This window comes from Chamaea fasciata, unplaced genomic scaffold (assembly GCF_029207755.1).
Source record: "Chamaea fasciata isolate MVZ Bird 193981 ecotype frontalis unplaced genomic scaffold, bChaFas1.0.hap1 SCAF_3, whole genome shotgun sequence".
In the NCBI taxonomy this organism is placed as follows: domain Eukaryota; kingdom Metazoa; phylum Chordata; class Aves; order Passeriformes; family Sylviidae; genus Chamaea; species Chamaea fasciata.
Window position 1 is genome coordinate 28,585,128 of NW_027094088.1, and position 27,636 is coordinate 28,612,763.

The following is a 27,636-nucleotide window of genomic DNA, read 5'->3' on the forward strand; positions in this document are numbered from 1 at the left end:
TCTTCTTTCAGGCCAATGACATACATTTTTAGGGGGAAAAAAAGCTAGTTCCACTATTATAAAACATGTCAAAAAATTAACTTACAGGATTACATATGCAGATGTTTTAATTATTCCCAAAGGCTTCACTTTAAATTCTCTAGCACCCTTGCTTTCTCAGACTTCTCTTTTCTGAAGGCTCCTGTTGATCTCTGTTGTTTTCCTTACTATCTGCACTACTTGTCCTTTGCCCCTAAAACATAGTTGGTGCAGCTGCACATCAAGCTACCCCATATTAATTTGTGAGACACCATATAAACTTCTCAGTGTAGAAGTTCTCTCTCCTGAGATGAGAGGAGTAGGCCATTGGTGTTAGGTCAGCTCCTAAATGATGAGTGAAAATATTTATTGCACCAAGTAACTGGGCATCTGTGTATCATTTAAGGCACCACCAATGTGCAGTTGTGCTCAGAAGTGAGGCAAGAAAGAATCCCTACCACACTACCGAAGAATAGTCAAATCCAGAGGTGCCGACTGAGGGACACACAGGAAAACAGAGGCAAGGTAGAGATCGGTCAGATTGTGTGTGGAGCACCCTGGGGCCTTAATTGCACCTTAGCAACAAGGGAATGGATTCAGAATGTGACCCAAACTACAGAGCTGCCTTCAGCTGCTCCCACAGGGGTAAAGCGGAAGCCACAGGATAATTCCAAAGGCCTGCTTTGTTGGTAGTGGAAGTAGGACAACAACTGGTGACACCAAAAGGATGGTCACAGCCCATAAGTATCTCCACCCCTCTCTGAGGACTGGCCACTTGCTGACTCAACATGAGGCTCCCTGCCTCACTTCTGAGTCCCTGAATCCTCTTCCTCCTAAGTACTGTGAGTACAAAGGTAGTTGCTCTGCACCTGTTTAATTTTGCTCAGTATTTGCAAATCAGCTGATGTAGATTGAGCCTCATTCATTAAAGCTAACTTAATTAATATTATGATTAACATTAATAAATGCAGTTGCTACGGTGTGGAATTTATTACCTTGGTTCTTTGGAAACTATCCATTATTTTAAAACTGTACCTGTTGGCTTACTTCCGTTAATTTTATATGAGAATGTGAAAGAGTAATCCTCTTTAAAAAAGAAAATGGTATGTGATATATTTGAAAATTCATGGCTGCATATGCTACTAATATTGAACATGAACTCAATGTTTAAATGAAAAACAACCCAGATGTTAAGTTCAGAGTGAAGTAGCAACATAATAAAAAAGTCCAACCACACCACAGTGGAAAAAGGAGAAGAAAATTACTAACTCACTACATGAATGTCTTTAAGAGTTTTCAGTGCAACATAAATGTATATGTCATTAATGGTTAATATGAAATGCCATCTGGACAGTTGGATTATGTAGATTCTGGCACTGGAGGTGTAATTCGTCTCAGAAAGCATGAGAAAAAACAGAGAGTTTGAAAAATATGCCAAACAAAGTTTGACTGGAGCTCTCTTGAATCTATTAATGCTGTTGGTGAGCAATAATTTGAGCAAAAACCTACATAAAGTCAGGTCCTAAGTCTAAAATTGCCACCTCTTCTGCCTGCAGATTTTAGATCAGGGTTTAGAGTACTCTACTAATACAGACCTGTATAAATGTAACAACAGAAAAAGAGGTGAAATGCCTTTTACAAGATCTTTTCTCATGCATTCCAAAAAGGTACATATTTCTTGATTCCTGGTTTATACCTAAAATCCTGAAGTCAAACACAGTTTGTGGGAAATAAAGAGCAAATGTCTAAATTTTAAAGGCAAGTTAAAAAACAGTTTCTTCTTAGGTTTCAAAGCAGACCACAGAATAACAAATAAATGAAAAGCAGTTACTTTTTTTTCCCCAAGGATGTTTTTTTACTGTACATTTTGTAGCAAAAAAAAAAAAAAAAAAGAAAGAAAAAGAGAAAGAAAATAACGGAAAAAATATTCTGATCACAGGGATGTCATTATCTAAAACTCCAAGTAGGAAACATGACGAATACAAGATCAAGTACACAGCCATGTCACAATATATCTCTGAACCTTTTAAAAAAAAATATACATAGAATTTTTCATGTGTTATTTTCTCTGTGCCTTGCACACTTTCTCCACCTCTTCTACAAAATCATAGTAACAATGTGCAATTTCAGAATAGTTCCCAACAGTTGAACCAACAAATAAATAAACAAATGACAGGACAGTTGCAGTAGCCAGCAGAATGCTAGAAATTGTAGTAAAATTGGTAAGGAAAATAAATTCTGCTGGATGGGCCATGTGTATTTCTACAACCACAGCAATGCTCACCAAAAACCAATTTGAGAATCCGTTTACAAACCCTGGAGAGCTCCTGTTATAAGTATCTTCCTGAGGATGATAGGGGAGTAGGAGTGCACCAGACTGGGGAAGGGCTATATGTAATGGAGGGGGTACCTGGGACACCCCCTGCTCTGAGATACCCAAATTTAACTCGGCTTCTGTGGCTAATTTGGAACATAAACAATCCCCTGAAATATACAAAAACCTAATTTTCCTGATGTTACTGATACAGTCAAGACATGTCGTGGTGACTGTAGAGACAAGGAGCTTTAGTCACAGAAGTGTGCAAGTCTGATATTTTAGCGGAGTGAGAGCATGACCTCTACCAGAAGCCACTGCTATTCATAATGTGGAGAGTTCCCAGGAGCTACCTTTGTTTTCCTGTTTCTTTATCCTTTGTTAGGATACCTTGTTAACTATTTTCCCCATCTTTGTTAGCGACATCCCTATAGATATCAATATCTGCTGCAATCTGCCTTGAGCACTGATTAGAAGAAGTTATGAAGGAGATGGAAGAAAGAGGATGATTTTTTAAAAATTTGTCTCTAGATTTAATTTTTCCTAGGACAAAAAGGGATGGTATTAGAAGTGGGTTATACAGTACATGAGATATTTAACCTTTGTACATCTCCTCCTTTCCATCTGGGGGATTTGATGAGGCTGAAAACAAAACCAAAATATGCATGGAAACATACCTTGTGTTGTGGAAAAAAAGCAACTCAAAAGCACTAACAAATCAAAACAGACCAGAAATAATAAAATGTCAACCAAAAGTCCATTCAACAACAAATATTGTTTGCCCAGATATCACAGTTAAGACCATGAGGTTATGCTGAACAATTTACTCTGATCTTCCCCTGTGGGTGCCCTGCCTGCACTTTTGAGAAAATCCTTTGCAATGACAACTAGATATATTCTAGCACCAATCATATCCACAGAAATGTATTTCTGTGGTAAAAAAAAAAAAAAAAAAAAAAAAAAAAAGGAGGTGCTATTAAAAAAAGAAAAAGTAAAAAGAAGCCCCGTAAAATTAAATTTCTGCCTTTAAACCCCTTTTCATCCTCCTTGTTTAATCTTGTGTGAAGGTTCACCAAGAGTCTGAGTAACTTTTGGAAAGCAATGCTAAATACAACTAGCAAATTCCTTGAAACATTCATGTATGGTTTAGTTGGGGCCAGACAGGAACGGTACCACATGTGCCTATTCACATTTCATGACCCTCTTTTTTCTTTTATTATTCCTGTAACTTACTTGCTTGCCTATCTTTTTGGCCAGGACAACAGAAAACGCTTCCTCCCCTCTCTTTCCAATTACATGGCCCTGAAGCAAACCACGCTTTATAACACATGAGGGGAGAAGAGGAGGGGGAGACACTGATATTTACACCGTGCTTTCCATTACCCACTCTGAGCTCCCGAAAGTCCCTTTTGCCCCTGTTAGGTCATTGTCATCATACTGCAAAAGCATGCCGTTTACCGAGAGGCTCCTCTTTGTCCAAATGTTTGTTATCTTTTTTGGGTAGGTGCAACACTGAGATGTGGCAAAGTCCCCCATGTCAAAAGAATGGCTACGTTTAGTTTTGCCCTCCAGAGGCAACATGAGGAAGCTGCGGAATTTGGACTCTGTCTGGCCCAGCAGTGGCTCTTTGTCCGAGTGGCGGGCCACCGTGGAAGTTCTGGAGTCTGTCATTTCCTCCTTTTTCTGACATTTCAGTTCCAGGGAGGCAAAAGCTCCCATTAGCCGGTCAATATTGTGTTTTGACCGGGAAGGAGGCCTCCATTTACTGGACAATGTGCCCTGTTCACTTTGGAGGCTGTAGTTGTCACAGTCACGGCTATTTGCAGAGCTGGAGGAGGAGGAGATGCTGCTCCGTGCAGACTGACAGTTAAACTCCATAAGTTCATTTCTCACCACCACTTTGGGATTGACTTGGGGCAAGACTCCATTCTGAACTGGTTGTGCTCCATTTGTCTGTGAGTAGACGTTGCTGACATTAGACATCTTCCCCTGCGAATTGTTGCAGACCTTATAGCGGACCATGAGAATTACAATGAATACCAAGAGAGTTGCCACAATGATGCCTCCAATGATCAGAATCATGGTCCCACCCAGGAACTGGCTGTGCATTGACTGGCACTGAGGGTACTCCTCTTTGGTGAAGAACTGGGCGCACCCCACAATATTGGTGGCAGTAAGGGTTGTGGCCGTGTCATCCCACATTGCCAGGACGCAGAGGTCATAGCCTGTTCCAGAAACAAGGTTGGTTACAACAAAGGCCTTGTTTGTAGCTGGTATCATCCTTGGGGAAGGAAAAAAAAAAAAGAAAAAAGAATTGGTTATTCTTGACACAAAGGTAAAAGAGAGAACAGAGATTAGTAGAACAACGTGATGTTAACTGTTCCGAGTACTGGCAGAGACAAGCCATAAAATTCAGAGCCATAAAATTCAAACAAACATTCCACCTTCCCAGCTCCTGAGGGTTCAACGTCCCAGCACTCATGCAAGTTTTGAGGGCCAGCTCTCAACTGTGCAATAAAGGGAATAAGAAAAAGCAGACCAAACTAAACTGGGGATTCTTCTTCTTCTCACTTGTATCTGTCCTAATCTGAAATATATTCAAACCTGAACAAATAACTCAGAATAACAGCATACAAAGAGCAGTTCTTTCTGAGTATGCAAATGACCCTTGTGCTTGCTGAATCTCAACGTGGCAGTTGTCACATCACTTCACAGATGCCTGAACATTTACTGTCTAACATCAGCAGGTTACTTACCTTGTGGAGGCAAGGGTCTACACTTAGTTTTCTCATTGACTGTTAAAGAAAGGCAGGCAACCATTTCTCTCTTTTTCTCTGCTCTCCCACTTATTTTCCCCATCCTCCTACTCCTCACTGTGGGAAATATCTCCTAAAAATGCAGCTAGCATCATCATCTTTGCCAGGAATTTATCACTGCAACCACCTTCCCCTGTGTGAGTGAGAAATAAACACTGGTATTGGCAGTATGGGCTGTGGAAGTGTGAGGAGAGGCAGGAAGACATAGGTATGGAAATAAGAAGGTTTCTTTAAATTAAAAAAATTCTACTCATGTATAAATCCGTTTCCAAAAACCAGATAGCCAGGCCGAAGCCCCAAGTTGGGACATCTATGGACATTATTCTTCGCTGCCACAAAACTTAAGCAGTCATTTGAACTCATGCAATATTAGAGCTTCACTAGCGTTCAAAATTAGCAGATGGGAATGAACGTGGACTACCCCCATTTCAAACTGGTGAAAATTGCAGCACATTAGTGGAACACAGTGGAGAATCTCGGATTTGGTGCCTGGTGGGTGGCCAAGAAAAACACCAAAGAGACACCCCATGCATGCTTCTCATTACTGCTACATTACAGGCTTGGGCAAGAGAAAAAAAGCTGAAATTAAAACAGCCCATTATGACTTAGATCTGCAGGTCTTTTGCACCAGCAACAAGGGAGTCCTATAGGCAGCTAGAACACACAGTGAGCTGGTGCGACTATTTGGGATGGTAAGGCCTGGGCACAGGAACAAGGCAGACTCATTGTGGGAGTGCCAAGCTTCCTCAGCCTCAAATCATTGCCACAGCTAGCACAAACTGCAGCTCTGCAGAGCACCTTCTGTGCAGTGGGAGGGAACAGACCTGCACAGAGAAGCAGCAACGTCAAGGCACTGCAAAGATGATTTTCTGATCATCTTTGCATTTATGCATTCACGCCACTTACTCAACCCTTCAGTCTGGCCACAGGCGAGGATGTGGCTCCTTTTTAAAAAAGCAAACACAGAAAAAAATATTCTGTAAGGAAAAGAAATATCGGTGAGAGACACTTGGAATATAAACATCATCTGTCAGGTTTACTCAATGTTGTATTTGAAATTCTACGCACATTCATCATCCTAATGGAGCTGCTTGACACAGATATAGATGAGTTATTCAGAATGAGCCGAGGGGTCATAAAGCAGCCCTTATAAAACACTGCAGATACTGTTGCTAAAATGGTTTCCCAAAGTTGAAATATTTGGTCTCAAACTATTTCTAATTGTAATGCTTTCCCTGTGGCTCTGTGAACAAAACACCTCTGCTCACAGCAGACTGCACTTTGTTGAATTGTTCAAGTATATACGCACACACCAAGGATGATATATGGAATAACAGAATACTATTGATCCTAGAACGTTTGATTTTAAACTCTTGAATAGTTTCACGAATTGCTTCCCATCCCCTTCTGTAGTGCTATACTCCACTTTTTACCACCACTCCTAGACCAAAGCTTAAAAATATTCTGCAGTTGTTAAGTCATTCAGAAGATATTTCACTGTAAAACCTCATAACAAACAAGTTGCACTGTTAGCAGAAAGAGTAGTCTGCCCTACAAAATGGGTCTTGGACTTCAGTCATAATTCTTGGAAAAATAGGACTATAACACCATCTGTTAGAGTGGTTCTTTTGGCTTTGCACTGATGGAACACAGAGACAAGAGAGACCCCTGTCTCCGAGCAAGCAGCAAACACCTGGGTTTACACACTTTACAGCTTTGCATATGTCTGGTCATCTGTGCAATAATGCTTTCTCACCCCTTACACAACCCTTCAGTGTGGCCTCAGGTAAGGATGTGGCTCTTTCTAAAACGCAAACAAACGTACAAAAATAGAAATAGAAAGATTGTTCAGCCTCACACACTAATGCCCAATTTCAGTGAACACTGATAGCCCAAATCATTTACAACTTGCTTTCTTCAAACACAATTATACAGAAGCTTCCAAGGAAATGTAACTGCCCAGAATATTTCAAGGACTGGCAGGTAGTGAATAGTTGCAAGAAATGTATAGCCAATCCATTTCTGAATGTACAGTAGTGAGGCCATAACTAGTCCTAAAGCCTGGACAGGTTAACTGTGTTGAAATGTGCTATAATAAAACCCTCATCTTAGCCTTAAAGAGAAACAGAGTAATTTCTAAATTCAATGAATTCTGGAAGTTTCATCTGTGATAATATTGGGACTAATAACGTGTTTTTAAAAGATTACAGTTGCAATCCCAATTAAGCAAAAAGCAATCAACTCTCCATATACATCTAAAATGAAGAGTTTTGGATGCTTCTGTAAATAAACTTCAAATGCTCTTGTAAAATATTCAAACCATTCTGCTAAGAAACAGCTAAGCACAGGAATAGGCAACAATTTCAGGAGTACTAGAAGTTAAGTAATTAATTTCAGACTTAGTTTTCTATCTTACAGGGAAGGCAAACTCATTCTCTTAATCTTGCCAAATTTTAGGAGTATTTTGGCATTGCTCCATGCTTCAGTCTACCCTCCCAAAACATACTGCCAGTCAGATATGATGGATGACATCTCTCAATGCTACCCACATCTAAAATCAATGCAGACACATTTTTATTCTGGGATATTGATGACTCTTTATTTGATTGTCCCCAACACAAGTTGCTGCAAGGTGCCACTTCAATCTTTGTTTTGCTTCTCAAGAGGGGGTGTATCTTCATGGCTGCACCATACATGCAGTGCCATTAATTGTAGACCACCGTGCCTTTAACTTAGGGACTCAATAGCAGAGAGCTGCTGTAAACCTAAGAGGGGCCAATAAATCTGGGTCTAGGCAGAGATCTTGCAAGGCTTTGTTCAGTCCACTCATCAGCTAAACACAGAAAGCTGGTTTCAGATAGCAAGGATCTGGTGCATTAGAGGTTAAAAATAGCTTTTTAAAGTTGTTAGCTTTTGGAACTCAGAAGATCCTGGTGTTCACTTGCCAGCCCTCAGATAGCAAACATACTTAACAGTCATGGTATCTTGAAGCAACTAGCTTGATATTGTCCACCTGCTCTTCAGGGCAAGGTGACCTTGCAGAGATGCTTCTTATCACAAAAGAGGAATAAAGATCTAAATTTGATACTAGTTTTTCTTTAGGGAAAAAAAGTAACAGTTGGCTAAATTCAAGAGAAGATCAACTAACAAAAGATTTGCTTATAGATTATAGGTTATTAAAGGTTTTAATCTATCCAGTTTAAGGAGTCATGGAGCCGGGAGGACTGGAAAAGCAAACACACAAATAGGTTGATAGAGAAAGTGTAAATTTAGTTCCAGTTACGTCAAGACAAAATTTGAAAATCTTATGGAAATTTTGCTGTCCAGACACGTAAGACAAAGTAATTTCTGCCTTTCTCGTTTGGCTTATTCTCTTTGGAGTAGGAGGAGCAGGCAAATCTCTACATTTCTGCCATGATTTCATTATCTGATTCTTAATCTAGCTTCTGAATCCCATCTGAAGGTCAAAATATCCCAAAGAAAACTACTCACATATTAACAAGGTTCTAACTTCTCCAAAAATCCTGCCTCTATAAGGAATGAAATGAGGATAGGGGTCTTACAACTGGCCTTCTTAATTTACAAGAAAAAGCCCCCTTCTCTCACCCTTTGGTACAATATCTTTAGTTACTGGAAGGACAGGAGACCTATGGCCAGGGCTGGGACATGGCATAAGGGTCTGAAATAGAACAACAGTAGACAGGTGCTCCTTGGAGAGTTAATGTGTGAGGAAGGGCTGTGAAGCCGTGAGGGTTTGCAGGGCTTGTTCACACAACTCATTCCCTTCAATCCATGGAGATTTGTGCCTCATTTTGTGAAAGCATCAAAATGAGTCCATGAGACACATTTTAAAAAAAAGGAAGGAGAGTGCTAGAACTCTTATTTGAAGTCAATCTTATTTTGTATCATCCCTAAAATGTCCTTGTTATGTCCTTGTGGACACAACATACAGAATGCAAGCAATTTTGTGATTATTCACTTTGGTGTGTAGTGATATTAAGAAAATTAGAAAATAAATTAGTTAGAAATGCAGGGGAAAAGGGTTTGCTGCAGACTTCTGTCATAATCCCAGATGTAAGTGAGCACTGAAGCTTGCAGAGAGTGAACTGTGCTGAGAATTTAGGATAACTGAGTTTTATTCTTCCTTTATCAGCTTCACTGATATCAGCCTCCACTTTATCAGTAACTCTCAGTTCCTGAGAAATCATTTTGCTGTACTGTAAGGCTCCTCATTTATAAAATGGAGATAATGCCAGCAATCTCCTTTCAAAAGAGGCCTGTAGTGTATCGGAGGAAATTAGTAGATATTGTGATTACACTGCAATATACAAACGATTCTTTTCTTCTATGTAGCACTGGGGATTAGCAGGACTGAACTGCTGGTTAATACTATGGCTATGCAAAACAGACAAATTAGACAAAACCCAGATTAGGTTAATTGGCTGGGCAATTCTCTTCCTTTTCTCCATCAAAAGAGGGATATGATACCATCTAGTTTTAGCCTAAAACTGCTTTAATCACAGAACTTGCAGGGACCTGTCAAGGCAATTCCTTTGGGAAGGTATTTGCAAATTCCAAGACTCAGTTTTAAAGTAACACGCTGGACTATGTCGATTTTCCAATAGTCCTTTTTTTTTTTTTTTTTTTTTTAATATTACCCAGGACTCTATACTACCTATGCACATTTTTTGTTTTATTATCTGGCTCTATAGACTACCTCTATGCAATTTCTCCTTCTGAAATGAACACTAGGACTTTAAAATAGAGTCATGCTAATTTTCTAAATGCTGTATCAGGAAAAGGTGGGAAAAAAAAGGCTAAGAAAGCTTAACTCCTTGGATGTGAATTTTGTAGTTGTTGTAGACTATACACTAATTATGGGGTAACTGCTAGCCAATGGTGTCATTATGCACTACAATTTGTAACGAGGAGGAGAAAAGAAAGAGAAAGAGGGGTGCAAGGGTGAAATAGTGATTGTTCTGTAAAGTTATATTCCAGTTAGTTAGCACACTATCATTTTTGTATAATAAAGCCTTACTGTGAAAATATCAATCTCACTGTACACTCCTAACCTTCCTCTTAAATAAAGTTGCTTTCACTTGAGTGCAAAATATTACTTTCAGAACTAGAAATCAATCCAGAAAAGATAAACACTGGAATCTGAACAATTTTCATTTTTCGGGGAAAAATCTCATGCAAAAAAATGATCCCTTTTTTTTCGTTAATAAATTTGTTCCCTATTTTAAGATGTTTGGGATTTTTTTTTTCCTTCATTCCAGTTTCATATGTTTTTCTGGAGGAAAAGAGAAAAGATTCCAGGTAATTTGCCATTGAGTGTTGTGGAAGGCTCTGAGAGAGCCCTACATTTCAGGTAGAGTGTCCGCCTTCAATCTCAGTAGAATAGGATAGAAGTAGGATGGTAGAGAAAGGGGAGATGGAAAGCATCAGTGGGGGCATACTACAGAAAGATTGACTAAAAATCATGTAAAAATGTAATTTTCCAGCAGAGCCAAACAATTGTAAAGATAGTAAAGTGAATCAAGAGTGGAAAGACTTCAGATGGTGGACAGAGATTAAGAAATCTGGAGAAAAGGGCAGAAAAAGATCAGAGGAAGACTAGAAGGATCTAAATAGAAGTGAAAATGTCACACATGATGTATTGCCTGGGAGCAAGAGCATGCAATTGACAAATTTGGGCTGCAGACTTAGCATTCTTCTTGGCTGCCAACTTCTGTGATTTGCTTGAAAGTTTTATGTGATATACTGGGGTATTTTTTTTTCTGCATTTTTATCCTGGAAAGCCTCAGTTTCTGTAGTGATGGAATAAAAATAGAATCTAAAACATTATTAAAAATTAGGTAGGCTAACAATGGAGATTGATTTCTGACCCTTAAGATTTCAAAAGAAATCATTGAATATGCGTCTTCAGATCATCCCAAAGCCTCAAGAATTTAAAAAAAAAAAAAATCCAGGTAAAAAATACCAAGTATATTTCTGTGTGAGATTTCTGTGTGAGATCTCTCTTTTGGCACCTGATTCAAGATTTTTTTAATTTAGAATCTGGGAAAGACAGAGACCTATTGTGACCTGCATCTTGAAAAAATTACAGTTTTATTTCTAGTGTCTTGGGAAAAGAGATGTTTGTTAGTATTAGCAACAGGGTATATAATTCCTCTCTCAGTCATGTCAACATAAGGAAATGTCAGATAATACCAGGAGGTAGCCAGACTTTTTCAGTAAACACTAAATCAACCCAGCATGAATAATTTCCTGCATTTTTATTTTATTAGTTTTGGGGGCTTTTATGATATGCAATCATAATTTTGCCTTCAGATGGAACATTTATTATTAAACACAAATCCCTTCTTGCTTTTCTGAAACTTATCTTCTCATCACTCATTCATCTAGCTGCCCTTTAGAGAATTTGTCTTGTCAAATAAAACACATAGTACATATCATTTCATCATTATTTCCTAATTTGCTTGTGTTCTTTCCTGCTCTTTTGGGGTTGAAGGTGGGGAAAAGAAGGTAGAGACAAAAGCAATTGATATGCCTGTCAGAAGCTGGTGAGCCAGAGAGATACTGATACTTAATATCTGCCATGTGCTATAAAGGAAAGTAAAAACCAAAACATCCCAAACTTTAAACTACTGGCTCAGAGAATATAAATTGTTTTGATGAGCTGCTGAATAATGTCCCCTGGGGGTATTTTGAAGTAATTTATCAGGTGACAGAGGAAAGTGTTGGCCTCCAGGGGACATCACTTCACAAGGCTGAGAAAGGGGAACCACGGTACAAGGTATTCTGCTCCCCTCCATTGCCATTGTTCTAAGAGAAAACTCTATTCTCTTTATACTTCTCAACAAGATCCTTGCAAGCCACAGGGAGCTGCAGTCAGGCACAATGGGTGAGGCACTTGGATGAAGATCACCAGAAACATCTTCTGATTCTTTGAATCAATGAAGGTGCTCACTTCAGCTGTCCAGAAGCGACTGCTTTGGGACAATCTCGTTCTGGTTCATGTTGGTATGACAACACAAAATTAGACTTTCAGGCACCCTGATCTACGCTATAATTTCTTTCATGTGGACACAACAGCATTTAATGCCCTGAGCTTTCAATTTTATCTTTAGAGGGAAAGCAGATACACTCTAGGAAGCCTTGTCAGCACTAAAGATTAATCCAGTCACACCCAAGTTATTCAGCAACACACAGAACACCTTTCACCTCATTATACGAACTGCCTCAGAGAAAAAAATTCTTCACACTAATTCAAATCCAACTAAAACACATTTAAGCTCATTAGCAGAGTAATTGAAAGCCCACACAATATTTCTGTTAGTAAACGTGAAGCTGAAGTATTTATGGAAACAATGCAGAGGCACAGTAATGAATTCAGTCTGTATCTACACATAAATGTAGCGTTAGAAAGCTATCATAATTCACAGCAATGTTTCAAAGAGCCAGCATGTATATTTCAGATTACTCAAGAGTATGTAAAGTTAGCAACTGACAGTGGCAGCAACATATTACAACCACCCTATTTCTAAAGACGGGGAGAGGTAAAAGTTTTCCATGAAAAGGGTGTTCAAGTCATTAAGCAGAATTTGGGACCTGGGACACACTTTCCCCAGGTTTTTATAGACAAATGTCTCATACAGTTGTCTGAAGGGTCATGGTTATTCTCCCTGACTCAAGTAATTCTGAATTCTTTTTTGCAGTGTTGGGCAGTTACATCAGAAAAGGTCATCCTTCCTTACCAGCAGAGGTTACCAGAAGGGAGCAACATTAGAAGTAATGAGCACATTTAGAAACTCAAATGAAATTAATTTGGAAAAGGGAATCTGCTATTTTCCTAGTAGAACACAGCTGTCAGATTCAGCCATATGCTGTCCTTTCTTGAGAGTTACAAGTGGAGTTTTCCACTTATTTCCAGGGAATGAAATCTGTGTAAATTATAATGAAGGGATCCTATAGTGGCTAACAGATGTCCACCCCCTTTTTCTGTGAGAACTCATGTGAGCTGACATGAATAGGATCCTCAGTGACTTACTAGCAATTTTGTCCATGCTTGCAACTCAAAGCACTTATGCCAGGTTAAATGTCCTGTAGAAACTTGGTGTCCTACCACACAGGATAATTTTGTGTCCAGAAGGTCATGCCAGAATGACAAAAACTCCGGGCACTGCCTTAAGTTATGTATGCCCATATTTTGCAATTGGCTGGCCAAAGCAAACTCCAACATGCTGTTTCAAGTTCTTCTGTCAAAAAAATCTTTATGCACTGGTAAGAAAAGTGTGGAGTCAGCTAACAACTGACAAGACTATTTTAATTATTCCAACCAAAAGAAAGAATCATGAAATGAAATGAAATGGGCATTACTACCCATAGAAACTGTGTATGCACTGACACATCAGTCCCCTTTGCTCACCCAGAAGAGTGTCTCAGCATTAGTTTAAGACACAATTTATGCATTATCACTAAACACATATCATTCAAGTGTTTCCCCACCCCAGTGATTGAACTTGTGGATAGTCTCAAGAGATAAGGAATGGTTATCTACCAGAATCTCAAGCATCTCTCTCATCATGAAGGTTAAAAAAAAATAGTTTAATTCCCAAGGGAGAGAAAGGGAGAACTGCATTTACCAGTTCTTGAAAAATGAGCTAAAGTAATATTTATCAACTCACCAAAGACACAGACATAGTTTATCCATGTTTAGAGAACCTCTCTGGCAAGCCCTCTACCCATTTAGCAAACATTGGAATTACCTTTTACTGTGTAAAAGGGATACAGAAGAGTTGTTTACTTCTTGTAAACTGAGGAAAATTTTGAAAAACATATAAGCAAAGTAATCATCAAGCTTCTGGATTCTGAGCTAGAAGAGAGAGAAAATCTCTTGGAACAAAAATTTCCATGAAGCATGCACAAGGTAAAGAAAACCAGAATGATTCAAGATGACTTTTGCAGTAACATTTGGGATTGTTTTTTTCATATCCCTAATGAGAACAAGGGCTGCAAAAATAACTAATGGTCAGAAAATATTGTCTCCTAAGCAGGGAAAAAAAGTAGAAAATGAAAAAGAAAAAGAAGTAACATAGATACCTTCAATGTAATGAAGGCATTTCCTAAAAGCAAGAGGTTTGACATTTTGTCATTCTCTGGGTATTGCACATAAAGCAAAGGAAAAGGAAGACTAGAAAGACTGGATAACCTAGAAAGATGTTGAGATGTTGAATTTTGGAATGCTCTACAAAAGAATAGTACACAGTTACATCCTTCCAGTTTGTGATACCAAAATTGGACGAAAGAATTGCTCACCAACCAAAGACATCCTGCTTTTTTCAAAGCTGAGACTGGACTGAAAGTGTACTGCATGAAGAGTGACAAATTCATTACTGAAAAGGAAAGTAAACCCCATCCAGCAAGAAAACAAGTTTTATCTTATAATTACCTTAGGAGAAAGAAAATGAGAAGTCAATTATAGCTTCAAATAGTAACATGATTTTATTGTCTAGAAATACGTTTTATTGTTTAGGAATATATTTCTCTGATAAAGGATCTTAGATAAGTGCCACAGATTTCTGGTACATAAACAAAATTTAGTAAAAAGTAGTCTACTATTTATTTACACTTTACAAACTCTCTACAACTAGGAGTCTAAAAGCAGCCTAGTAAAGATCAGCAGTCCCTAATCCAGGCTATGCATCCCATTAGTGAACTCATTGGAAAGAAGAAAGCTTGAGCAGTGTTTATTGGATTTTTCTCTCTTCTAGGTATCAGCTATATACTTTGCAAATGTATATTTGGTCATCCTCAAATTAGTCCTCACTCACAGAAAGTATGCAGAAGATTTTTAAGAACCCAAAAAGGAAAGAAATCCTACTCTTTAACAAAGTTGCACATTAAATGAGTTTATGAATATAGGACTGCTCAAATTTGGTATCTCCCTTTTATTTAAGAGAACCCTAATTGTTCTCTTTAGGTTTGGTCACGCAACACTAAGATGAAAGGATTTCTCCTTATGTTTGAACTTCCCCAATTGATTAAAGTTTTACCTGGCTCCTGAGATTTACCCACTAATGGCTTAAATTACTGAATATGGTTTTAAGATCAACTAGACTCAGACAGTGAGCAGGTGACCAACAAGTTAATTTGTTTGCACAAAATCCCCCAAAACAACCAATGGTAGGTCACCATCAAGTCTGTTGATACAGCTATCTCCAGATCTGCTAGGTTTATTATTCCTTTACCATGATTAACTGCCAGTCGTCATTCCTGAAGGTTTTTGCAGGCATGGATATTACATTGTTTACCAGGAGAACAAACGCTTTTACTTGTTATAGGCATCCATATGAGGTCATTACAGAAAATGAAAAGCAGCTTGTGAATAATTTTACTGAAAAACTACAAATTCTGTGGAATAACATGTGAGAGTGCTCTGTACTATTGAAAGGTAAAAGAAAGAATGGATTTTTCTTTATCTTTGCTTGAAAAACTTTCAAAGAGTAATGAAGGAAGAGACTGACTGATTGCTCTGCTTTCAAGAGCTTCAAGGGTAAAGACTGAAAACCTCAAAATTTTCACTCTGTAAAATCTTCTCTGAGCTTTCCTGCTGTAAGTTCAGCTGGTTTTAATAAGTAGAACACGCAAAAATTACCCTGAGAGCTAAAAAGGGGAGTGGAATTAAATGCAAATCAAATGCACAATGGTACTAAGTGCACAACTTTTTCCTGCTTGAAGAATACAGAGCCATTAGTCACCTCTACTATCAGTCAAGGGAATGCTGTCCTCATCCTGTCAAAGTGAGCAGTAGTAGAAATTTGCCAAATGTTTGTTGATATTTAGGAACAAAAAGGTTGAGCTGAACATTGATACATTACACTGAGCAGCATCAAAGCCTCAGTGTGGACCCTTCCAAAAGACTAAGAAGTCAAAAGTCAGATTCATTCCTAGAAAAGGGGCACAATAAATACTTTTTAAAATCACTACATAGAAATATAAGATTTTGGATTTCTTTGGAGAGAGCAGCCAGCACTGCATTCTGGGGTACATTAGTTATAGGGCTCTGTTTTCCCATACGTGTATTTGTCATGAGTATTATCAGTACAGTAATCAGCATTTGACCCAACTTTTCTAATACCCAATGTAAACCTAAAGAGGAAGCTTAAGCATGATCCTCTGTAACCACTCTAAGGGCTGAGAGATTTGTTAGATCTGCTGTGATTAAAGAACAAATTATGTTGCACTTGGGAGAGCACTCTCCCCTCTTTTGCCAATAAATGGTTACCTTAGAAGTCCCAGAGTGCAGCTCAGAGTGTATGAACATGAGAATAAGGAAATTTTACTCCCTTACAAAGTACTGCAAAGTTGTGCTTCATTAGCAGATCTGCTGATTTTGGCTTGTCTGGAGTGGGCTGGGTTAGAGGGAGTCCTAAACTTGCCTCTGTACCACTTGATACACACCTGCTGGGCTCTAAGTGTTGTTTCAGGCCCCTTCCTGGGTCACACCCAGGGCCAATCCCATGACATGGAATTAGGGTAAGTGGAACCATCAGTCTGTGGCAGGACCCCAGCAAGGCATAGTGTCTGTCTTTGGCATGAAGAGAGAATAAGGGCCAGATGAGCATCTTGACTGATGAGAGGGCCTTTCCTACGTGCTGGGGAAGTCACCCAGCTTTGTAGAGGTTTTAATTTTTTTTTTTTTTTAAGTTTAATTTCCTTCTTTATTTTTCTGTCTCACCAAAATGATGGAAGGACGGTCACCCGCAGAAGAAATGAAGTTGCAAACCCGCTGAACAGCAGGTCTGACTGTACAAGACGGGGGGATGTAGCCTGTACCCAACTGCCTGTTACAGGAACTCCCACATTGCCCTCATATATGTAGTAAAAGAAACAAAGTGGGAATGGTCTAATAAGAGCTGTCTGCAAATCTGCTTGGGAGCTGCCTTTGTTTCCACAGTGGCTGGAGACATCTCAAGCAGGACACACCCCTGTTTCATCCCTTGTGCCTCTCTCAGGAGATAGTAGAGATGTAAAAAATCCTTTGTCCAAGTGCCTCAAGGGCTTTTCATTCACTTGAAGATTGCTTTCAAATCCATTTAGGGTGTAGTTATTTCCCTGCTATGTTCACTCTGTCTTTTCAGGTGTGTATTTGTACCATCCCCCCACATTCAAGTGTGAATCTTTTATTGATATTTGATATTGATGCTGTTGATATTTACCCCACTGTGACAGTGCCAAAAATCATTATGACAGTAGCAAAGATCATTACTTGGTGGTTGGAAAGGGTTGCATTCAGAGATGAAGTGGAGATAACTGTGGCACTGCAGAAAACTTCTATGAGCTATTGGTTTTTACAAAACTCTTAGAATTTACTAATATCCCTCATAAGCATACTAAAATTAACTTAACCTAAAACAACAGAAACTCCAGACAGAGCCAAATGATTCCTTACAATGCATGTGTTTTTCTTTTCCACAATAACCTCACTATAAGCTACAAGTCAAAAATGAGTCTGATCCTAAATTCATGTGGCTATGCTCTTAATGAAGATAAAACTCTGACTCATAGTGATTAAATTTCAATGAAATATTGAAGAATGCTTAATTGGTTTCAATACTTCAGCAGTAAAAATAATTTATTCTGTCATGACTAAAATTCATAACCATGTTTCAGAAAATGAGTAGGTCTTTAATGACCATGCTGGCAACATTTTGCAGTGCCATAGAAAAGGGGAATGATCAGAAAAGATGCTATAAACACCTGCATAATTTCTCACTCCATTGTATAACTATATGGTAGCCTGCAACAGATTTCACTCAGGTCTTTTTTCCTCATGTGCACTCTGGGTTTGTTGGCAAATACTGGCCTCTTTATTCTCTCAAGTGTCCCAGAACTTTCAGTCATATTTCTGATGCCACTGCTATGTGGATATTTTTTCTTACCTTGCTATGGAATGAATCACTCCACCCTCCCTCCAGCACGAAGACAAATGTGAATGCTGCTCCTGAACATATGGTAGAGCCTAAAAAAAGGGTTATCTTGTAGGAGTGTATCTGTATGCATCACTTATCACACCAACCCCAACGGAGAATTTAAGAGATGATAGCTTCTCTTTTTCTTTCTCAAACTGCTCATGTTCAGCATTTCCCTGTCTACTGCTTTCCAACATGCTCATGATTCCTCGAGAGAGGAAAGCCCACTCCCAGTACAATTGGCCTTTTAGGTATTGCTCAGCAAACCTGGATTTGCTCTACTTTCAGGGACAAGTTTTATAAGGTTCAAAAACAAATGTACAGAAGTTTTCCTCATTTATGTGTTCATAATTTCTGTGTGGCATTATAGGCATTTTTTTGTCTCTGAAGAGAGCAACCTGTAATCATACGAAGATAGATTTTTGAAGTTACAAATTTCTACACTGCTCTCAGTTTGATAGAGCAGGTGTCAGCATAATATTTTATCTATTTTATCCCAAAGCAGTCTTCTCAGATTACAAAGTCTGTCTCCCTCAAGAAGCTGTGGACATCTTCAGAGTGACCCATGTGATGACAGCAAAAAGTCATTTTTCTGTGAACATTCACTAGTGTCGAGCAAATACTTTGAGGATTTCAGAAAGCTTTAACCAGTATTTAAAAGTATTTAACTTGAATAGTCTCTAATGGAAATACTTTCTATAACTCAAGAGACAGCTACTGTGAGTTGAAAGAACACCTAGCTCCATTTTCATCTATAAGACAATCCTGTACAGGTGAAGATGGCTCTTCCAATGGTTCTGAGTAAAATAAATTTGAAGACTGGTAGAGAAATGGCTGCTGCAGTTGACCACACAAAAGTTTACAAAGTCATTAAAAAAGCAGACCTAGGCTGGAAAACTGAATAAAACACAACCCCCTTACCTAAGCAGAAATTCCAAGTTTGATGTCAGAAAAGCACACTTCTAAGGATGGGAGGAAGACAATTTTGCCATGGATGCAGGATGCCTCAGATAAAGGTGAATTTTAAGTATATGGGTCAATATGACCATAAAAGAAGAAGTATAAAAATTGCAAAAGCATCAGCATTTTCACCTTGGTTTAAATCAGAGTAGAGTCACGGGTATGTGCACAGGGGCCCTAGTGAGCTGTCTGGTATTGAGACTGCTCACCCAGCCACAAGCACACTGTGTCTTAATAATTCCTTCAGTGATGACCAGCAATCATTTTAAGGCTGATCTTGTGCTCACTAAACCTGGCCTAATCTGTACTACTGCACTGAGCCTGTAATTATTTCTTAAAATAAATCTGCTCTTGCAATCTCTCACCTGCAGCCCTGCTGTCTTTGCAATGCTTGAGGCCTGCACACAGACGTATCAAAAACAGCAGGAGAAGCAGCAAAGAGGGTGACAGTGATGAATGGCTGCAGAGACCATTGACCATCCCAGATATCAATACACCCCATCAAAAGACACATGTAGTACAAAACTCTTCCACAATGAATCACAGCACAGAAGGCATCTTGAAAGACAGGGAGGTGTGTCTGCAGTGCTCAAAACATCCTTGGATGCAACAATCCAGGGACTGGCTAGTGAAGAACATCCCTACAGTGATGCAAGAAAGAAGCATACATTTTCACATTTTTCCACCTCAGATTCAGGCCAATGCAAAGTGTCATAATATCCTCTTAGTTTACTCAAGTACAAGTGCTTTTTGCAAGCTGTATCTTGATAAAATAAATCCACGAGATATCAGTGGAGCAGGATAGGAGACACTTTGTGGATCATAGCTTAATAGGTCACCCAGAGAATAAACAAGGATAGAGAAAGGCTTTGATCCTGCCATATCCTTCCTGCACCTGTGGGCACTGCTTAAGGTTTGGTAGGATCTTTCCTACCACACTTCTAGACAACCAGCAGTCTCTGAAATGGTCAGTACCTGTGGTTTCCATCAGCCTTACTTTCAGCGATGTTCAGGAAGGGCTGGTACTTGGGAGACAAGTACTGACTGAAAGCTTGAAAGCTTGAACTGCCATGTCAGTTATAAACGCTCTCAAGGAAGACAAGGACATGTAGTGCCTTTTTCTGATGCAGCCTAAGAAGATCCATATGACTGCTGTGATGTGACTGCCACTTAAAGTGACTAGTATTCACTCACAAAAGTTAAGGCCATTGAAACCTTAATGTATACAACTGTAGCATTAGCTTACAGAGAGATGTTCAGTTTTATTAAACCTGCTGAGTTCACCAGAGGACTTTGATTGACAGTTTAACTGCTTTTACGTTCTGGCCTTTGTAAGGGGTGGTTCCCAAATGTTAAGAGTAGTATGGGTAGTCATGATAATCTAGTCTGACCTTTTGTTCAGCAGAGTCCAGAACAGGCTGGGGACTTTATCCAGGGCCTTTACCACTGATCCACAGCACTGTGGTTTACTGCACATGGGGACTAAAGGATTTCTCAGGGGATGAAAAGTTGGCTCCACCTCTATCTACTGGTTCATACCACGACATCAAAATGTCACATCTCATTTCCACTTTGAATATATAGGTCCTCACTTCAGCCTGAGAAGATAAAGAGTGGCTTACACATCTGCATACAAAGAAAAAACAACAAGCAAAGAAAAGATTTTGAGGCAGGATGGAGAGACTATTTAGTCTACATCATCTATTTAAAGCTGTTGAGATTTATTAAAGTTCTGAAATCTACTTTTGGAAGAGTCAGAGGATGGTATGAATTTCTATATTTGTGGAGAGAAGGCAAGGTGTTGTGGAGATTTGGAATATAAAAAAATCTCATGGGTGATGCTTGATCTGTTACACACCAAGATGGCTAAATAGTTAACAGATTTTTATAAAATCGCTTTTATAAAATGATTGAAGGGCAGACTTGTAAAGCCTAGGTGGTTACAGACAACCTGTCCAAGGCCATGATAAACATGAAGACAAGCATCAAGAGTTTAATTATGGGAAAATACCTAGGAAAACTGGTTGAAAATGAATGGGATACAAAGACAACATGGAAAGCCTAAGTCCAAGATATGTCATGCATAAAAGGTATTTAAAGTCAGTTCTAGAGTGTCCAAAGATAGGCTGTTTTTTGTATCCAGTCACTTCCACTTGAAACATGTCTGTGACTGTGAGGTATTCCCATGTGTTATTATCACTATTAAAAGTGGCATAGAAAAGTCCCCTAAAATTTAGCAGCTTTTTCTGAAGGTCACAGGACCACATGAACACAGAGGAATGCAAACCCAGTACCTTTTCAGTTTAGGAGGCAAGTTTCTTACAATACTACTCTGTCCTAAAGTGATTCTACTATCACACATGTCAGGGAAGCCAGCACTGTTCAGCCCAAGGGTTTTGTGCAGCAGATCCTTTCATGACAAGCCATTTTCAAAATTTCTGTTGTGTAAATGAAACAAAGGTGGCCTTTATCCTTTGCTTTTCTCCATTTAAGGTCAGCAGCAGTTCTCTGATCTACTGAAAATGGCACATGATGCCCATGGGGAATATCCCATTGTTACCAATGATTAATAGTTGCACTGCACTCCCCTCATGGTCATAGCTACTCAACACCTGAGAATCTGAGAATGATGGAACATCCTGGGTACAGATAAACTTATTAATCTTTCCAAGCCAACAAAAATCACCAGCTGTCTAGGAGGATCTTCACAAGTCAGAGCATCATTTCAGATTAACTTGTGCATGTCTCACAAGAGTGGGGAATCACTGATAGGGGATACCAGAGAAATAGTTTAAGACTGATTATTGCCACTTCTTAACTCTGTTCACTGTTGTTCACTTGGCAGAAAGAAAATGTCAGAAAGGCAATAATTTACTGTCCACTTTCTCTGTGTCTGTGGCAGACATTTCATTTGCAGTTGTGCTGAGAAGTGCATTCTGAAGCACACAACTTATCCCAAAACCAGCAGTATAATAACATCACGAACCAGTTTCCAAAAGGGTTGCCTGTGGGAGTAGTGTATCAGTCACTTGGAGATATAGCTGCCGATTTTAACCACCAAAAACTTTTATTTCTGGTATCTCTGTAGAAAAAAATCCATGCATCAAAGAGAGCTGGACTATGTTTAGGCTGGTGGATTGTCTAGAAATGGCTCAGCCACAAAATCTCAGCCCTCCTGGCTGCTCAGAGCTCCAAATCACTATGTAGAGACGGAGTCTTGCCCCTGTCCTGGCAAGGTGAGGGGCCAGCCTTGGTGAGTCCAGCTCTAGGGTCCACCTGAGATGTGGCCCCCAGAAAAGTGCGAGTGGCTCTCATCCCACTCCAGCTGGGCTTGAGAGTTGTCTGGAGGAGGAAAGGCAACCCTCCTTGGGCTGCCTCTGCAGCCATTGTCTGAACTAAATGCTGGAACTTGGGGGTACAGAAACCTCTCCAGGGGATCCAGGCTGTCTGTTTGTGTAGGCTGACAACTGCAGTCAACTTTTTTGTAAACAAAACAGAAGGCATGCGAGATTGCCAAAATGCTAACTCTCTGCTACACACTGTAATTTTTGGCTGTGAAGTTTAGCAGAGCTTTTCTGGATTCACAACAGAAAAGTATCTTGTAGTTCTCAGAAACTACAGTTCATTAGAAAAAATAAATTAAAATAAAGTAGTTTTGTTGGCATCTTTTGTTTTTAATAAGAGTACTCACAGGTTCAAGAAAAAGTACGCCTGTTCAGATACCCATTTTCAAAAACAGAACTTAGGGAGCTTGTTTTTCAGTGAAAACTTTTAAAATATTAATGGAATAGAATATTATTTCCTACATATTTTTCTTACATCATCCATAATTTCACTTTTCATTTTGGGGGAAATAGATCTACAATTTTCTGGGTCGTTCTACCTATAGGCATTTAGAATTAACAATGGCCTAATTAAGAAAAGCTTGATTTTTTCATAGAATAGTCAGTATCCACAAAGTTTTGGTGCTTATCCAGATCTGATTGAACAGCAGTTAAATTTCCATAGTTTCTGAGGATGGAAAATAGGACTGAAACCCACAGAAAAGTCTGTTCTGCTTCCATTCCTGGCCTGATATACAGCAAAAGAAATCATTTTACCTCATTTTACCTCTGTGGTGGAGTAGAGAGTATCGTGGATTTTTAAGGAACTGTATGCGTTAACCTATCCTTGGAAGCAGCATTGAATTTCTAATCTCTGAATCCTCACAGAAAGTTGTTCCACTCGTGATTATCTCAACTGTAGTTACCATTATGTTTGTGATAGACACATGTACAAGGAGCATCCTATATTGGCTCATGAAACTGTGTCCTAAGTATATATTCATCTCTCTGTGCTCAGTAAAATATTGAGTATCAAGAGTTTTCTAAAAATAGTGGGGTGAGAAGAAACAGCAGAAGGATAAACAGGCAGTCAAATCATAAAACACAGGATCAAAAGATTTATCAAGCAGAAACATTTACAGAAAAAATCAATGACAGAAAAGTCAACAGTCATAGATCTTATAGTTCACTAGTTAGCAAAAAGTCTCACAGACCCGCAAGCTTGATAATTCTGAATAGAAAATAAAAGCAAAGAAATTTCAGTCTTGTGATAAATCAAATCACAACTGGGAAAAGAGGATCCAATCCTGACAAGAGGTCTGTTGTGACTTAGCACTACTAAGCTCTTGATTTGTAGAAAAATCCAGAGGGGAACAAAAAGAAAAGAAAGAATACATTAAGCAAAGTTACCTATAATTTTTATTTGGGAATGGAAAGGGGAACCAAAGATACATAAGACTTTCTCCCCCCAGATTGATCCCTCTCCCTTCATGTACCTTTCCATGTGTTCATGTCACCCTTTTCAGATTTTATCTTCCATCTTCATTCCTCTGCCTACAGCTAAATGTTTTGAAGCTCTATGCCTTTTTGAACTGTCATTAAAACAAGGTGTAAGAGACAGCACTGCAGATAAACAGCAATGCATGTCACCTGCTGAGCTGTGCTGTCACTGCCGGCAAAAACCCAAAACATCAGATACTCAAAATTGGGCAAAACATCCGAGAATATATGAGGGCCTTTTTGTTTCACCTAAGTGCTTTTTGTTTCACCTGTAGCAGAGAGGATGCAGTTGGGGCAGGACAAATGCAGGATCTATTGCTGCTGTCAGAGAAAGGCTGACAAATGTGGTGACTCCCAGGACAGAAACTTCAGATGGAGGTTTTTAGCTCCTGCAGCTGTGACTGTGTGAGGCAGAGTTGTTTGGTTCGTGTCTGGCAGATGGACTCATTACCTGTACCAAACAATCCCCTCCCTTAAGGAGCTTGTGTAAAGAATTTTGCATTACTTGGGTGTCTCCTGTTCAAAGCTCCTACAGGCAGTAACATTGGATGCTAGTAAACCCATGGTACACTTTGACTGTAAAGTTGATTGGATGTCTCAAATTAAACATAATTTTAGTATTAAAATAGGAGGTTCTGCTAGATCCATTTTTTCTTGCCTCTTGTAAGAAAAATGAAGATGAAAGCTGCAGCTGTTGGGATTCACAGTGTTCTTTCTCTCCCTGGCACCTGTGAGGGGTGCTCTACTCCCAGCCCTTGGTCTGCCCCTCTGCCATGTCCTCTGCTCCTTTCCCATTCACCCATGAGCAGCTGCCTCCTCTCCCTGCACACTCCAACCATTCCTTTGCCACTGAAGGAGGTGAAAGCAGAGACAACATGGGCTGGAAGGAGGAACTTTGTGGTGAGGAGGGAGAGTGCAAAGTGAATGTGATGAATTTACAGAGCCTTACTAACAGGAGGAGAGTAACTCCTCAAGGGGCATGATGTATGGTGGAAATGGGACTGTCATACTGAAAGCTGTAACATCTCCAAAGAGATTGATAGCAACGCTTCTACATTTCCATATGAAATGCTTTTTCTTTTCTTTTTTTTTTTTTTTTCTTTTTTTTTTTTTTTTCCCATAAGCAAACAAAACAACTGGTATGGAGAATTTTTAGTCTACAGAAACAGATGTTGCAATATTGGAATTTCCCATGGGAGAGATATTCCAGCATTTGTTCCATTTTAAACAGGGCTAGAAAATAAAACTGAATTGATACATGGTTTTTTTCTTCACAGCCATTGCAGAGGCAGGTGTTTGGAGAGTGTGCTAGACAGATGTTGCACATTGCTGCAATGACTGTGAGCCCGATTACCATTGATCTGGGTTTTTTAAATCAGCTCCTTGTTTGAAGTCAAGAACAGTCAATTACATTGTGGTTCTGTCCCATTACATGCCAGATTAAGATTTGCTTTAGCTGAGCTGAGGTAGTAGATTCAAAACTTCCCCAAGATAACATCTTTTGTTTGGAAACTAGTAAATGTGACCTGATTTGGAAGGCAGCCGGCAGCACTTTTGAGTATATGCCTCCCTGTCCTCAGCAAGCTTACCTGGGGTTAAGCAGAGGAGAGGAAAATGGCAGGAGCCAAGAAAACTCAGATCATGTCCTCGGGGACTTTAAGCAGGAAGGACTCCTGTAAGTTTCTATGGCTTTTCTTGGACTCCCTTTGTTACCTTAAAACCACAAAAAGTTTCTGGATTGAAACCACATAAAGAGGGTAGAAAACAGGTTTTAACCTAGTGCAGACATACATGGTTTCACTAACAAATGGATGTGAAACTTGGCAAACACTTTAACCCAGCCCTTAAATGGGGAGGTCCAGGGACTAGCAAACTGTTAGGAGCTGCATCAGAATGGACGCTGTTTAAGAGCAGTGATATAAAGGATTTAGTCTGAAAAATACTCCAGCTGTGGCATAATTGGTTAATTAAACCAGAGCAAATAAAATTATCTACCATGAAAGAGCCCAAATAGGGAAAAAAGAGGAAAGGTGAACCAAAAAACAATACTATGTTTTAGTGAGAAAAAAAACCCATTACCTCCCAAAAAACACAAAACCTCATAGGCTTTCACTAGACAGAGTTTGTATAGCACAAGGTCTTCACCTCACACCAACCTGTACAAAGGTGCAGCATTTTGCCCTGGCATGGGGCTGCTGCAGTCCCTCAGGCTGTTGTTAATACTCTTCACAAGTGGGAATCTTGCTCCCAGTGCTCATTTCATCTTTCCCCTTGCAAAGAGTTCTTCAGCTCCTAGAAGTTGCTAGTGTCCCCAGAGAAAAAGAAAAAACAGTGGTTTAAACTACTAGCCATACATATAGCCTCGTGTGCTCAATGGGGGTCATACCCCTAAGCAAATAGTTCAAGAGACAGATGTACTTCTGCACTGTTTTACTCTAGCAAAGAGATTGCAGCATTTCTAGTGCCACTGAGAATGCAGGAGGTTTGTCTGACATCACCCAGGGAAGCCAGAGCTGTCCCTGTTCCTCTCTTCAGCCAGCAGCCGGCGACACAGCCAGCGTGGGCTCCTTGAGGCCCTGGGCTGGAGGAGCCGGGTTCTGATGGTGACTCCTGGTGGTTGTTCCTTCTTCTTCGGCCACCTCATTGACTGAAACAGCAACCAGAGGAGGCTGCAAGGACCATGGGGTGGAGGGGAGAAGCAGGGGTCGTCTTGGCTTCATTGCCTGCTCAGCCTACAAGAACATTTGGCTCCCTTTCAGGGCTAGAAGGGAAGAGGCACAGAGAGACAGGACAGTTCCAAGCCGATTTCTTTTCCCCTCTCCCACTGCCCAACCTTGGCAGCGCTGTTAAATTCCACCCCCCCCCCCCCCCCCCCGGCACTTTCAGACTGCGAAACTCCGTATTGCAGCAGGGAGAAGAGCAGGCATCACTCTAGTGACAGAGTAACTAAAATGAAACTCTGCCTCTACACACCCAGATTAGCCAGATTCGAGTTCCTTCGGACACTGCCAGCCGTCCCGAGCCCGCAGTTGAAGGAGCGTGGGGGCTGTGCATCTTTCTCATTCTGCACCAGGCTTGTGGAGCAGAGGCGTCCCCACCCTGCCGGCGCCAGCAGGGCTGATTCATCGAGCTGACTCCCCGAGGCAATCTGCCAGACGGCAGAGCTGCTGCTGGTGGGGTGTCTTGGTGCTGTCAGCTGCCCATATGTCTATTGGGCAGCTACTGCCTGTGCAATCCCCACTCCGAGAAAAATTCAGAGCACGGTTTGGGATGTCTACATAAGAGCCAATTCCACAATCTAAGCTGATAAAATAAATGGATGGTTAAAAAAAAAGAAAAAAAAAGTATTGGGTTGAGCAGAGAGACCTTTTATGTGTTTTCTAGTCAAAATGTAGTAAATTATGAGAATAAATGTATTACAATGCTTAGACAAATTCAAAGTGATGGAAGAGGAAGGGCAGGGATGACAGATGGGCAAATACAAGAATTCACACCTAGTGCTGGCTGTCTCAAACTGTTCGTCTCTGCAAATAAACTAATCTGTAAACCAGGAGCAGCTGATCAAAAAAGGCTTAGGGCATAGCCTTACCTTGCTATCTCCAGGGATTTTTCAGCCACCCTAAAGCATGGCTGTAGCCATGGAGTGGATGGACTCTTTCCCATCCAAGGATGCCAGACAAACATCCCTCTTTCTTGCCCAGCACAAGTGCATCCATCTCTGCTGCTGT

At 39.9% G+C, this 27,636-nt stretch overlaps 1 protein-coding gene across 1 annotated transcript in view; it reads right to left on the minus strand.

Annotated features, from left to right (window-relative positions):
• Positions 1 to 3,267: 3,267 nt before the first annotated feature.
• The window catches only part of LRFN2 (leucine rich repeat and fibronectin type III domain containing 2), a 33,898-nt gene continuing 9,529 nt past the window's right edge, over positions 3,268 to 27,636 (minus strand). Inside the window, exon 2 of the mRNA XM_066178447.1 lies at positions 3,268 to 4,613. Coding sequence (XP_066034544.1) covers positions 3,695 to 4,613 — 919 coding nt within the window. The 3' untranslated portion in view covers positions 3,268 to 3,694. The remainder of the gene's footprint in view (positions 4,614 to 27,636) is intronic.